The sequence below is a fragment of the Misgurnus anguillicaudatus genome, chromosome 9 (genome assembly GCF_027580225.2).
Source record: "Misgurnus anguillicaudatus chromosome 9, ASM2758022v2, whole genome shotgun sequence".
In the NCBI taxonomy this organism is placed as follows: domain Eukaryota; kingdom Metazoa; phylum Chordata; class Actinopteri; order Cypriniformes; family Cobitidae; genus Misgurnus; species Misgurnus anguillicaudatus.
Window position 1 is genome coordinate 2,758,169 of NC_073345.2, and position 14,435 is coordinate 2,772,603.

Consider the following 14,435-nt stretch of genomic DNA (forward strand, 5'->3'; position numbering starts at 1 on the left):
AATCCCCATGAATCGCATACAAAATAAAAGTTTGTGTGTGAATATATTTCATACATATGTGTATGTATTCATACAAAATAATTGCACCCACATATATTATGCAAAAACAAAGTTTTATTTTGTATTAATCGTGATTAATCTTTTGAGAGTTCTACAAAAAAATTTAAACAAACAAACAAAATAAACTAGGCCAAATTCTTCATGGTAATAAAAGCATGTGCATTATATATGAATTGCCATATGTCTGCCATATGGTTATAACTAACTTATCTTGTTAAAGTGTCCGAATGACCAAATTTCAAAGTTTTAGCCACTTGGTTTATAGATGATACATGGCTGAATTTGCCCGATACAGTTAAATTTAAAAGATCTCTCACTTCAAGCAAAAGTAATTTAAAGTAAAAGTGAAATGTTTGTTAAGTATGGAACACATACTCGAAATGTGACCTCTGCACTTAAACCGTCCCAGTGAGCAGTGAACACACACACAGTGGGCAGCTATCCCTACAGCGCCTGTCTAGTAGCCTACTGCGAGATTGAGATTTTTATGCAAAAGGCTACATGTACTAAATGCGTGAAGTAAAAGGATGCTCGGTAATGTAGTGAATTCAATTTTATTTTCTAAAGAATGTGATAAAGAATAGATTCTTGACAAATGCACTTGAGTAAAAATACTTCACTGCTGTCCAACTTTGTCAGCGACAAAGCCAGAAGATCTCAAATTAAGTTTGTGTGTTCGGCCTTATGTGGTGCTGCACAGCCAGAGACATGAAGTAATGTGAGACTGATTCAAGAGTGCCAACATATATATTTTAACATAGATCATATTTTGGGGCATTTTTGTATATTTTGAAATATATTTTAAAAATAAATATATTTTAAAGCATTTAAAATATATATTTAGCCCTTTATATTTCAAACCAAGGTAATATATACAAGTCCCATTGAAAGAAATTTTTTATTTTTTGTTTGTGTTACAAACCATATGCATAACAGGTTTGAAAGAATTTAAATAAAATATATGTCAAAAATACACTTTATAAAATATATTTTCCTAAAATACATTTCTTGCCATGTTGAAATAATGTGCATTTTGAAATATATGTGGATAAATGAAGGTTAAAACTGAACATATTTTATAATTCAGAAATATATTTAATTAACCTTTATTTTCTACAAAATGTATTTAGCATTATAGCATATATATTTAACCCTGGAGAACCCAAGAACCCTTCTCTTAGCAGCAATTAAAATTGGCCAAATTTGACCGGTGGGTTCTCCAGGGTTAAACATAAGGCTTGTTCGACTTCATGCGGCGCCGCGATGACATCAAAGTACCCGGAGACGAAAATAGACTTCGTATGATTTCTCAAATCGTTCTCGCGGTACTTTGACGTCATCCGGCTGTCGGTTCTTGCGGCCTCGTGAAGTCGAACGTATCGATTCTCATTAATATTAATGACGTTGCTAGGTTACGTTTGGTGGCACATTACTAATTAAGCGACGTGCCCCTCTATAAACAACAGCCAACGAGGTTTATTTGAGATAACAGCGGGCTTTTAAATAATTAATTTGGAAGGGGAAACACTGCTATCAAAAGCTGCTGGCGTTGCTTGACTTTTTAACATTTAATATGAATAATAAGAAATCTTCAGCAGGACAGTGTCGCAATGTGACCCCGATGAGAGCTACCTCATCTATCGGTATGATGTATTTATGTAGGCTAATGTGGCACTGATTCCTAGTGAAATCACATTTTTACTCGTAGTTGTTGTTAATCAATAGATATCAGAACATATGTACCCAAAGTAAGTCGAAGTGTTCGCCGTGGTCGACAGCGGAGTAAATGTAACGTGTTTGGATTCATTAAAGACAGGTGGGATTCTTTTCTGATACATTACATTCATACAAACACACACACACACACACACACACACACACACACACACACACACACACACACACACACACACACACACACACACACCATTGATTCATACAATATTTACTGATAATTTACTGCAAACTACGTTTTTACATTCAGAAAACAGAAGATTATTTGCCAGACGTTTATTGTCCTTGCGCAAATCAGCCTGAGGGTGGCGCTCTGAAATTGACTGGCATGCGCTAAAATGATATTTAGAAAGTTCTCTTATACACATCATAAAGTAGTAGTATTTTAATAAATTAATTTAAAATGTTAGGAGTTGTGGAAAATTCAGGAGAGGTAAACAAAGTTAACCAAAAGTAAGTAAGTGCAAGGGGGAACTAGTATATTTAACTTAACAAAAACACAATATGAATCATCTAAAAATATATATATTTTTTATATTTATCTTTAAGAGGTTGTTTTTCTTTTGCACTTTTCTAATTATGAAATTAGTATTTTGTATACTCCCTTTCGCTTACAATCACTAAAGCAAATGCTTTTACTCATTTCATGAGAATTTATTTAGCATTTGTCCGATGTTGTTTCATATCAGAGCTTCTTTTGATTACTGATTTGTTAAATTTGTGCTGCTGATACTGAAATGCTTTAACATGCCATGGTTTTATTATAGTAAAAGTGTAGTAATATGCTTTTAGGTGCATTGATTACCGTTTGTATAACCACAGTTTTACTACAAATACCACAGTTTTTACTACAAAACTATGGTTTCTGTAGCAAAAATAAGTTTAAAGTTTTATTTGTAGTAAAATATTTAGCGATCCACGTGTACACAACCCCTTGTTGAAGAAGAACGGGAGAGAACCATAAGCATTGGTAACTTCTCTTATCTTCAGTTATCAAAGTTCTCTTTGCAAATGGGTATTGAAGGAGATTGCCCAGAATAAGTCCACGTCACATAGTAAAAATTGCGCTCCTATCCCTCAGTCTTTAATGTAGCAGTATGGGGCAACATAGAAATTGTTCATCTCGGATTAGATTTGAGTACGTTGATTGGCTAAATTTGATGTCATATCATAATACGTCCTTATTTCTTGAATCTAAACCTCTACAAAGACCCGCCTCCTGTGGACCATTTCCCGATTGCCCCACATCTAAACTTGAAATGTGCAGACAGGCAGAGGAGACATATGGGGAAAGCAGACGATTTTTAATTTCACTTCATATAAATATAAATGTATATCATTTACAAAATAGTGATCATTTTATTATTTTGTGTGTGAGGCAGGGAGGGTGGCGCGACTGCTGACAGTGTTCATCATAATATGTCTGTAATAAAAATCTCCATGCAGGAAATGTCCCCAATGTCATTTTCAAATGCTCAGATGTTTCCACGCAAACATGAGCTAATTAATATTCATGAGCGAATCAGCAAGAGTTGTGCATGCCTGGCTGCCTGGTGTCCCTTTAATAAAACTAAATGGTTGTGTATTTGATCTAAAAGTTATTTCCTGTTAATCTTCTGTGCAACAGTGCAAAAATGTGAAAAAGCGCTATTTAAATATATTGTTGCTTTTCTTTTGCAACATTAATTTTATTTTTTGTGTGTGAATTGCAAATGTCAGAGTTGTAAAGACAGGAAGAAGAAATCTCAATGGCCAATCATCTTCAGGATCCAGGGGAGGTCATTGTAAGGTGTGACTCACATGATATTACATGTATTACTGTAAATAGCATGAACAATGTGGTTCAAATGTTAAATACCTGCACAGGCTGTGTATTTTAAGAGCTTTGCATGATTCCTCTCTGCGCAGACCCTGATGACTGCCAGTGCCTCCAAAGATTCCAGTCAGGAGACCACAAGTTGGGTTTGACTCTTTCTCTCTAATAGTTGGATTAGTGGTTAAGTTTACCCTCCAAATGATGTAATGTTTTCTCTCGGTGGTCAGGCATAACCATGCCCTCTGGGGTTTCCAGCTTCTTGTTGGATTGTTTGGAAACTGATTCTTCAACTTTAGACACTGACTCCACGCTTTCATCTATTGAGGAGTTTCGCAGAGCTGATAATTGTGGTAATACTTGAAATGTATTCATTTAGCAGACGCTTCTATCCAAAGTGACAAACGAACGAAGGATCGTTAAACATTGCGTCTTTGTAGACTTTGCTTATTGTTAGCTTGGTTTACAAGAAGGAAATGAGTGTAAAGCTAGGGAGCGATGAACAAGAGATTGTTTTAAGTAAATATCATTTGCTGTAAAGCTTACAGAATGATGTTTGTTTACTTCTCAGATGAGGGGATCACCATAGTTGGTAAAGATGGAATGTTGAATGGTGTGAAAAACTCAACTCTTCTTGATCTGAGTCATGCAGAAGATATAGCGCTACATCAGGCTCCAGACCTCTCCTCCATTCTCGGTATGTCACGACTGATCTTCATTAAATACAGCAAGGGATGTTTTATACAAAGGCTAGTTCAGATGTAGTGCCGAGTAAAAAAACAAGAGTCTTTATCATAATGATTGTTTTCAACTTCCTGCAGAACTATCATTAGACGCTGTTAAAGAGAAACGGAAACGTTCATCTTCATTGTCACCCGTTAGGTAAGACTTATTTCTTTGAAATAGCACGGAAAGTCTGGGATTGAAAGTTAAAATTTTAAAATATGTATTTATCACAGAGACGGTCAAGAAGGACACTCATGTTGGTGTTAATTTGCACTACCATGTTAACTTTGTTCAAAGGTCATGCCAGTTTATGCTAATATAATATAAAAACATAATCAATGTTGTATCAAAAAAATAGACCCAAATGTGTGTATTGTACATAGTTTCATTTGTTGTTACAGTCCTGTGTCTAAATTCTTGAAGGGTTTTTAACCCCTGGGATGGGATGTGTCGGCCCCCATAGGCCTACGGCGGTGCATTTGTAGGCTGCATACGTCATCAAGTCTTATTTCAGAAAATGAACAACTATAAAGTTAAAAATTATTCATAGTTAATCGTAAATTGTTATATATGCTTATGACTTCAAATGTAATGCTCAATTAACTGAAATAAATCAGGCTTGATGACATATGCAACCTGCATATGTGACCTCCGGAGGTAACACTATATGTAGTATAGTTTTCAACTCTAAAGTGATCACCAGTTTGCTTCTATTATTTATTAATAAAAACAGTAAAATGTGTTTTTGTCTATTTAAAGCTCACGTAACACACGCTGTTTTTGTATTTCTGATGTTAATCTGGAGTACCTATAGAGTAGTATGACATCCTTTATATCTCCGAAGAGTCTTTAGTTTAATCAGATTTATAAAAGAAAGATTAGCTTTACCGAATCTTTACGATAACGTACGAAAAAATTAAGAAGGAGGAGTTATAACACGGGAGGAGCGAGTACGAGTCATGCAACACTATACAACACTGTTTAACTTATGATTCACTACATGTTTGTGTCATTTATATAATATGCACGCGACTATTTCCAACATAAGACAGAAGTCTTACTTACCGTGTGCAACTCGTCATGACCCGGTTGGGAAAATCCAGCGCATCAAACACACACGCAAAACTCCGCTGCTAATCCGGATAATAAACTATATCCATCGTTTCCATAAGGCTGGATGTCTTGTCCTTACATCCAAAAACACACTTCATCTTTCGTGCCATTGTTGACTTTTGAAATTAAACAAAGCTGAGTGGCGTGATAAGCTGTTTGCAAGCTCTAGCGTCTCTCGCTGATTGACGGGTGGGCGGGGTTTTCCGGGAGAAGTGCCCATATAAAGAAGTGATACGTATAGAAAACCCCTAAAACGTCAGTTGGACCTGTAATCGAAAAAAACTTTCCGAAACTTGTACGAACCCTGGCGAAATGCATTCGGCACAGAAATACTCTGTAACACGCCAAACTGCTTTTTTGACACTTTGCCTATGTTTAGCATGAGGAAACAACTCTATAACTGTGTTAATAAGTTAGAATGCTTGAAATACCATTAAACCCCCCCCCCCCCCCTTTAAAGTCTAATTAACTCACAACACACAGTAATGATCAGTGATTGTTATTGAAAGCCAGTTGTTTTCTGAAAAAAAAGCAACATTTTGACAGTCAAAAAACAAAATGTGTGCTAAATAACCTATTTTTGCCTTGGGTTCTAAAGGGTTAATGAAGTAAAGATTGACTCTTGTTAAATAAAAGGTCATGGATTTCATTCATTTAATGTTTTTTAGCCTCTCCCCTGTACGCGTGCTCTCAGAAATCTTGGCATCTGACATTACATCAGGTACTTGGAAAAGATGTGTTTTTTTTTCTCCACATGTAAGTTACAAATAAATGGCATGATAAATAATTCTCAGTGTCTGCATTTAGCAGGATGTTCGTTAGAGCCAGCTGAAAAGAAAACACCAGTCGAGGACAAAAGAGAGCCACGTTTCTCTCCTGTTGTGGAAAAGCAGGTGAATGTTTTTTGCTTATTCAGAGTCAAAAGCTATAATAATGTATAGGGATTGGTTAAGTACTTTCACATCTTCAGTGTATGGTCGCTCTTTGTCTAAAGTTTGCAAAAATGTTTACTTGTCATTTTATTAAGGAACTTCTTGATGTCTCACACTGAGATGGTTTTTAAACTGTACTAAATAGTCTCTTATTGGCTGATTTTTTTTAACTGTTTCATCTAAATCTTACATTTCAAAACTTTTTAGAGCACCTATTGTCTGATTTGCGTTTTTAAATTTCCTTTGATGTGTAAGTGTGTATTAGTACATGTTAACGGTATGCAAATGGTACAAATCTCAAAGAAAAACGATGACGCGGGTTATCGTCTCCAACGTAAATCTCTTTTTTGGACTACAACATACACACCGTTTGTAGGCAACAGTTTATTCCTGGGATTGGTGATGTAGACAAGACTAATATTATCATAATTATTCTCGCGTCGGACTCACAGCCTGCAAGTTAACTCCTGTTAGCAACCAAATCTTTTCAACATGGTAAGGAGGGTCACGTTTCCGTCAGATGTCAGAGGTATTCAGGCCAATCACAACGTACAGATTAGCTGGCCAATCCAGGGACACCGATCTTTTCAAATCCGTGCGTTTCAGGAAGAAAGTGAAATCTGGAGGTACAAAAATTTACAGTATGTGGAAAATGTGTTTTTTAACCATACACCACGCAAACACATTGTATTATACCAAATACACAAAATAATGTTGTTTTTAGAAATTAAATGGGTGCTCTTTAAATGTTTGTTTTCTAATTTAAAATTATGATGTTGGTACTACTACTGATGCAATAGTATTTTGTCCCCTAATAAAAAAAAATCTCTTGTTGCATCACCAACAGCACATATGTAATGAAAGTATTGAGTGCGTGCTCCAGACAGTGCAGAGTATAACAGGACAAACTGTATAAATCACAGTATACATTATACATAGATGTACATAATATACACACAAAATACACAGAAAACACTATATACACATGAAGGGCACTGTGGGTGTGCACAGGGCAAATTAACACTTTATTATAATTATACGTTTTAAACATTCAGACATGCCTTAACAGCTAATGGCTTTTAAGATCATGAAAAACATTTCAGTCAAGTGACCGCAAACTCTTGAATGTTTATATATGTGAGGAGCTGAGATGCGAAAGCCCTAAAACCCCACACTTTTGCTTTAAATCCGCTTAATCCCGGCCTCAGGTCATTCAGCTTTGTTGGGAGAGAGTCATAAAAATCCTCATTTACAAGAAAACATGTCAGATGCACTTAGCGGGTTTTGCATTTGAGCTCTTCATATGTTTGTGCATTATGTATGAGTGTTTGTGTGTGTGTATATAATGTTTTTGTCTTTGTGTTATAACTACTCTCTAGTGTTTTACAGAAAATAAGAAACCAATAAAATGCAGAAAAGTGATGTTCAGTGATATTGTGAGAATAAGGAATATATCAAGCCACAGATGCAATACAACAGGCCGTCATCACTATGGAGTTCAAAATGACAAGCTGGTTAAACGAACCAAAGACGTCTTAAGTGAAGTTCAGACCATGTCACTGAAATCCTCTGACGATTCCTCAAAGCCAGCTAAATTCTTTGACTTTGCAGATGAATGTGAGAGAGAAGCATTTTTTCAGAGACTAAAACAAAAATACTCTTTCCAGTTTCCTGCCAAAATGGTAACTTTTGTCTTTCTTCTTCTGGCAATGTTATAATAGGTAGAAAATGTTATAAAGAGACTCATCATTTATTTGGCGTGTAATTCTGTTCTTTTTAGATAATCTCTATAGTATCCCAAGCATCTTAGGAAACTTCCTTCAAAACAAGGTTGGGAAATGTTCCTGTTTAATATTGTTCCCCTTAAAAGAACCATTATGTGTAGTGTACAGAAGAATACAGTGACCAGCAGAGGGCAAGCTAAGACTTAAAGACAATAACAAGTAGATGATGATTTTGTTGAGTTATTTTTTGCTTTCCTTTTTATTTAACAAATGTGTTTTGTTTCTGAATGTAGTGGTTCACTTAGAGCCTTGTGCTGTGTCAGTTTGACTTCTCCGCGGTTGAAGACTTGAGGGTGGATGATTTCTGTATGGTGAGGCATTATATAGAAAACATTTGTCCAAGGAAGATGCATTAGAGTAATATAGAACCAACTTTAGTGTTGACGTTATTTTTTTTAAAAATGCATTTAAAAAATGATTTTGCAGCTCTCGAGAATGACAAGCCAACAATGTGTAGCAATTCTGGATAAGATAATGGGTAAGGACTATGTTTAAAATATATTTACCATTTTAATCCATAATTTGTGTTTCAATCAGATTTTCTATTGGACTAAAGTGATGTTTGGGTTTATTTTAATTCGTTTTTTGTTTTAAAGATTCTTTAGGTGGAGTTGTGACCCAAAAATGAGCTTCATTGAATACAAATGTTATTTAAAAAAAAAAAACTTATTTATACAATTATTTATGCAGTGTGTGTATATATATGTGTGTTTAAAAGATAAATAAAGAATGACAAGAAAAAAATTTGCGTTGTTTTTGTGACTTGCCCTTGATCTATCAAAACATTTTAATGCATCACATTTTGTCTGAGATTACGGTGAATTTAATGTATAATCTCCTGTAATGTAATCTTGCATTTAATGTATAATAAAACTCCTGCTTTATGTGCATTGCATGTCACCAGTGTTGGGTAAGTTATTTATTACATCTTTAATCATTTAATTAGATTAGAAACGATTTACTAATTACTTTCCAAATTCTATTTAGGAAATGATAGAAAGATAGGCTTGAATAAATCATATAAAATTATTCTTGTCACACTTTTTAAGGTTGACTTCTCGCTATTAACTAATTATTAATCACATTTGCCTCAATATAATCCTAATAATTATTATTATTAATACTTCGTAAAGTAGTTTAAATATTGGTAGGAATTGGGTAGTATTAAGGATGTATAATAAGGTTTTGCAGAATCAGGAATTAATATGTGCTTTTTAAGTAAAGTTACTAATAAACAGCCAATATCTCAGTAATGTTAATGCTAATAACCAACCAGGTTATAGTGAGAATTGCAAACTACACTAAAGTTTTACCATTATTCTTATTAACTCACCAAATTATTTAAAGTGAGGAGGATGCATAAATAATATGAATTTTAATCTCATACTTTAATAGTTTTCTAAGGTCCATACACAGTATTTAGTTCAATTACGTCATCAGAAGTTACTGTAATTAAATTAGTTGGAAAGTAAGAGTTATCCCTTACTTGAAGAAAAAAGTTATTAGATTACAGTAACTAATTACTTAGTAACTAGTTACACCCAACACTGTATGTCACGCAGTGTATATTAATTAACCCTTAACACATTGAACTGGTAACACCAACCGTGTGTCTCAATCAGCTCCCTTGTTCAGTAGTCAGGGCACTGATCAGGGAGTCGGCCATTTTAAGGGCTGTCTCAATCGCAAAATCCGTTCAGTGCACTGGAACGTTCGTTCCCTAAAAATTCCCACAATGCAACGCAAAAAACAGTGAGCATCGATGATCCCTATGTTCCCTAGCCGGAAATCACGTGACCTTTTCTGAAGCTCGCCAACCGAACATCACGTGATCCAACTCAATAAACTTTATGAAATGTTACAGAACTTTTATAAAGACAAACGTTTGTTTTAGTTGTAAATATAAACACACATTGCTACACAGTAAGGGACCACAATCTACTCAATATTTAAAAGAATAATATTTATTTAAAATTGTAAATATATTTATTACATTTAAAATGTAATTATATGCCTCCAATTTTATGCACAGATATGTAAGAGAATAATGACAGCATTTTTCACAATGTACTGTTTTTAAAATTAAGTCAGAAAGATGTTGGTTTTGCCGGTTGTTGATGAGTAACAGCTGTGAGTGATTACAACGCGCTTAAGCAGCCGTGACAGAAAAATAAGTGAACATCGTCCCAATGTGAAGTGAGCTAGGGTCCTTACCAGTGCCCGAACCTGTGTACACGATATACTGATTCACGACCTCGGGAGCTAGGGAACGAATTGAGACACACGGCAAAACATCAACACAGCGATTGTGACACGTGATGCAAGGGCTGAAATGTTAGCCAACCAGCAGGGTTCAAGGCAAGCGCAGGGAATGATTGACCAATAGGAGAGCGGAGAGCGTTGCCAAGCAGCTCCTGTGACTAATGTCAGTCATATGACTGTCCCACAAATGGAGTCCGTTTGCAGAAGTCGATTGTATCTCAGGAATTGAAAAGACAAAAGGAATTTTAATTTCTAAACGGTGGGTCCATTATGGCTCCCACGTTATTTCATAAACTTTTTAACAAGGGAAAAGCGTTATCACCGCCGGTGAAGTGTAACAAAGAGGACGCCGTGTTCAGGTACGTGTCGAGCTCGCGCTCATTTGCACTGAGGAGACGCAATGTCTCAAGTCTAGAGGGAAATATGACAACACATTCGTTATATATTCATTTATGTTGTTAAAGAAGAATGTATTTATTTCCTGGATTGTATTTATATATAGTAATGGAGTATTGTTTTCCTTGTGTAACGTACAGATTGTTTGTTTAGCCTCGTGCTAGCACGTTCAATCAAAACATTAACGTTATTTGATCTAACGTTTAAGTGAAACCCGCTTTACTAAGTGAACGTATACCACACAGCCCAGCTTAATTTATCATTCTAATCAGTGAGTGTGTGTGTGTGTGTGTGTGTGTGTTTAAAATTTGTATTAAATAGTTCACCACTTTACGCTATTATGTCTCGCGCGCGTGTACAGTGCTGTTCACACGATTAAGAGAAGAATATTTATGGCCTCCATCTATCATGAACTCATTGATGTAAACTCCTCTGATATTCCGTGAATATTTTATACTGTGCTCATTTAATGTAGGTAATGTTCGTGTTATAACTCAGACCTCTGTCAGCGGGACTCCCACCACGTGATGTTGTCATCCAACATTCTCGTGCAGTCAGTCACTGGGAGCTTCATAGATGCATCATAACATTGTTATACTTTAGCATAAGCACTGCAGTTCGCTTTTAGCATTTCTGTTACATATTACATTTGTATTGTTTTAAGCTTTTTGGATTATTCAACTTTAGCTTTATTTATATTAACGTCAAGTTTGGTGATTGTAGATGAGGTTGGTTGTAGAAATCGCTTGTAAAAGAAGGTTCAGTGGGTCCTCTACACTGGACTGCAAAACAAAATGTGTCATTTTATGAGTACCCTAGTTTTACATGTAGTAGTTAGTAGTAGTAGTAGTAGTAGTAGTAGTAGTCCTTGTCATTGTAGTGGTACACTAATATTGTGCTTCATGTATATTTAAAGGTGCCAACAAATAATCTGTTAAATTGTTCACTTATATCTAGATAGGTTTGTGGCTTTATTAAGTGCAAAATGATCCAGAGATGGTTTTACATGTCCATTTACAACCCTAGGATTTCTCTTTAGAATGAAATAGTCTATTACCTTATTTAAAAGGATCATGAATAATAATGTTGAGGTCTGCTCTGATTGGCTGTTTCTCAGAGCAGCTCCTTTAGTAGCTCTGTGTGTGTAAACAGATCTTATGCAGGAATAATGATGAGTTTATATGGACGCAAACTAATATTATGTCAGAGTCCACTGCTTGTTTTGTAAGTAAACATGGGGCACAGTGTTTTGTACATGTATATGTTAGAGTTTTCTCTTAATGTTCAGCGCAATTGATGAAATAGGATCGTACAACTTTCACACGCTTGCAAAATGAAACTGCGGAGATCAGCCGCTTTAGATTTATCAATGAAAGGCTAAAAATAGTGTGTTCGCCCCAGAAGTCAGAAAAGACGTAAATCATTGTGCTCAGTACCTCAGATTACATAAATGGGTGGAGAGAAGGCGGTCGCGTTCGAACACATTCAACCACATGTGCGTTTACACTACAAAAGCAATCCGATAGAAAGGGGTTTCGACTTCCTCTGAATGTGGTTGAAAATGGTCGAAAGTGGTGATCCACTTGTGATCCGATCGATGAAAACGAATGGTAATGCCAAGTGTAAACAGCCATAATCCATCTTTTTCTCCAACTCTCGAACTAGTGTTTTCTCCTGCTACACTCCTCAGTATGCCTACTCTGTGATAGGCTACGCCAGGAGTCCCTCTCCCCACACAGACCATGCGACTGACAAATGTCTGACGAGGTTGCACCGGAGTGGTCATCCAGTCTCTTTGGTAGAGAGAGAGACGAGGAAAACAAACAAGCATGCAAATGTAAATTATCGCGGCTGAAAAAAATGATCGAGGTCATTTTATTTATCGTGCGATTAATTGATTTGTTGTATATCGCGACAGGCCTATGTTGGGGGCGTACATCTCAACTGTTACGTCACAGTAGGGCTGGGAAAAAAATCGATTTGATTTTAAAATCGAGTTGGTAGGTCAAATCGATTCATATTTTCAAAAAATCGATTTTTTTAGATTTTTTTCTTCCCCTCTGAAGTATAGCGCAGTAAATACAGTGTTTCCCATAGGCTCTACTGGGCATTCCGCCCAGATAAATTGCGACCCGCCCAGGAAAAAAAATTACTTTACGAATTTCCGAATTTTCTAAACTTGACTGGATGACCCGTGTTTTGTTGAGAGAGCCCGTGAAGATGCACGCGTCATAAACTCATCATCCAGCGCATCATAAACTCATCATTCAGCGCGGCACACTGGATCAACTGCAGCACATACTGAGGTAACTGAGCAGCCAGGGAACTACACTCCGACCAAAATGCAAATGGTCGCATATGCTTATGTGCATATGTGTTTATAGCATCCAAGTTGGCTTCATTTTGCGTGCAAGCACGTTGTGTCTCTCCCGTTGAGTGTCCGTTCACGTGCTCTTTGTTTCTCAATGAATTGGGTGCGACGCGAAGCAAGCTCACAGTGTCACATTGTATCCTTTCATGTTTCTGAACTTGAGCAGAGTTTTACCATTAGAGGTCTTTCTTCACTGAGAGCACCCGTATGGTTCTGGGTCTATATTTTAAATGGTCAGTCTGGTCCGGGTCGGTCCTAGTTTATTACTTTGGGTCCCAAGTATGATAAGTATTGTGTTTAAAACCAGAGTCGATCGCAGAACGTCCGTGAGCGCTACCGCGCTAATGCTCGAGTGCAGTTTCAGCGTGCCTCCGGTTTCTATGGTGATAACAACTGGCTCTTGTTGCGACCACGCGCTGCATTTTCTTTATCCCATTTTATTATAATCTTACTATTAATAGTAAAAGTGCCTATCTAATAGAAATTATTACCATTATAACACCAGTCACATGTATAATCTATAAACCTGCACTGCCTATTAAAATACTGTACATAGTATTGAATTAAATTAAGTTTGATAAAAGGAGTCATCAAATTGCTTCATATATCAGTGCAAAAACATTAAGTGTTTTGTGGTGCTTTGACAAACAGTGTCAGCTTTATTTATGGCAAAGAAAGTTTGGGGTGGTTAGATTAATGAAATATAATGTGAAATTAATATTAATGTTCAATAATTCAAAGTATTGTGTATAGTAGTGTATAGTACATGTATAGTAGACCATTTTTTGTCGGTGAATTATAATGATTGCCCTTTTCACCAGCTACCACCACAAGTAAATTTCAGATCTGTGGGAAACACTGATATACATTTTGCATTTGCCAAATCTTCCTTCCTAACCCTTCCTCCAATTTTTTGTTGATGCATTTTAATTAATTATAATAAATATATATTTTAAAAATATATACAGTTTGCAATTATTTTGTTTTAAATGGGGGTGGGGAAAAATCGATTCGAATCGTAAATCGAGTTTTTTATAAAAATCTCAGATTTTTTTATGGGGACGAATCGCCCAGCCCTACGTCACAGTCAGTGTTATGTTGAGATTGTCCTGTTTTCCAGCGGTCTTTTGCATGCACAAGGTTTAAATAAGGAGGAAACAATCATGTCTGAGGCTCGCGATATGTCATTACCATGTACAAAACTCTTTATTAAGCATAGGTAGGTAAATACAGTTTTACATTTT

At 36.0% G+C, this 14,435-nt stretch overlaps 2 protein-coding genes across 8 annotated transcripts in view; both read left to right on the plus strand.

Annotated features, from left to right (window-relative positions):
• The first annotated feature begins 1,465 nt into the window (after positions 1 to 1,465).
• On the plus strand, positions 1,466 to 8,906 carry LOC129423736 (uncharacterized). Of its 6 annotated transcripts, none has more exons than XM_055180180.2 (14): positions 1,466 to 1,703; positions 1,786 to 1,876; positions 3,514 to 3,583; positions 3,703 to 3,751; positions 3,838 to 3,960; positions 4,179 to 4,304; positions 4,429 to 4,489; positions 6,115 to 6,167; positions 6,254 to 6,339; positions 7,758 to 8,060; positions 8,159 to 8,208; positions 8,396 to 8,473; positions 8,589 to 8,640; positions 8,759 to 8,906. In XM_055180180.2, the coding sequence occupies exons 1-11, from the start codon at positions 1,634 to 1,636 to the stop codon at positions 8,186 to 8,188; spliced, it is 1,062 nt and encodes a 353-aa protein (XP_055036155.2). In that variant the 5' UTR covers positions 1,466 to 1,633; the 3' UTR covers positions 8,189 to 8,208; positions 8,396 to 8,473; positions 8,589 to 8,640; positions 8,759 to 8,906. The 6 variants fall into 6 exon arrangements, with proteins under 6 accessions (XP_055036155.2, XP_055036156.2, XP_055036154.2 ...); XM_055180181.2 differs by having other exon boundaries at positions 7,990 to 8,060; XM_055180179.2 differs by having other exon boundaries at positions 6,257 to 6,339.
• A 1,658-nt stretch (positions 8,907 to 10,564) lies between these two features.
• fnip1 (folliculin interacting protein 1) overlaps positions 10,565 to 14,435 on the plus strand; it is a 32,493-nt gene continuing 28,622 nt past the window's right edge. For both annotated transcript variants that reach the window (XM_073871023.1, XM_073871025.1), the window contains exon 1: positions 10,565 to 10,783. In XM_073871023.1, the coding sequence (XP_073727124.1) occupies positions 10,695 to 10,783 (89 nt within the window). In that variant the 5' untranslated portion in view covers positions 10,565 to 10,694. The remainder of the gene's footprint in view (positions 10,784 to 14,435) is intronic.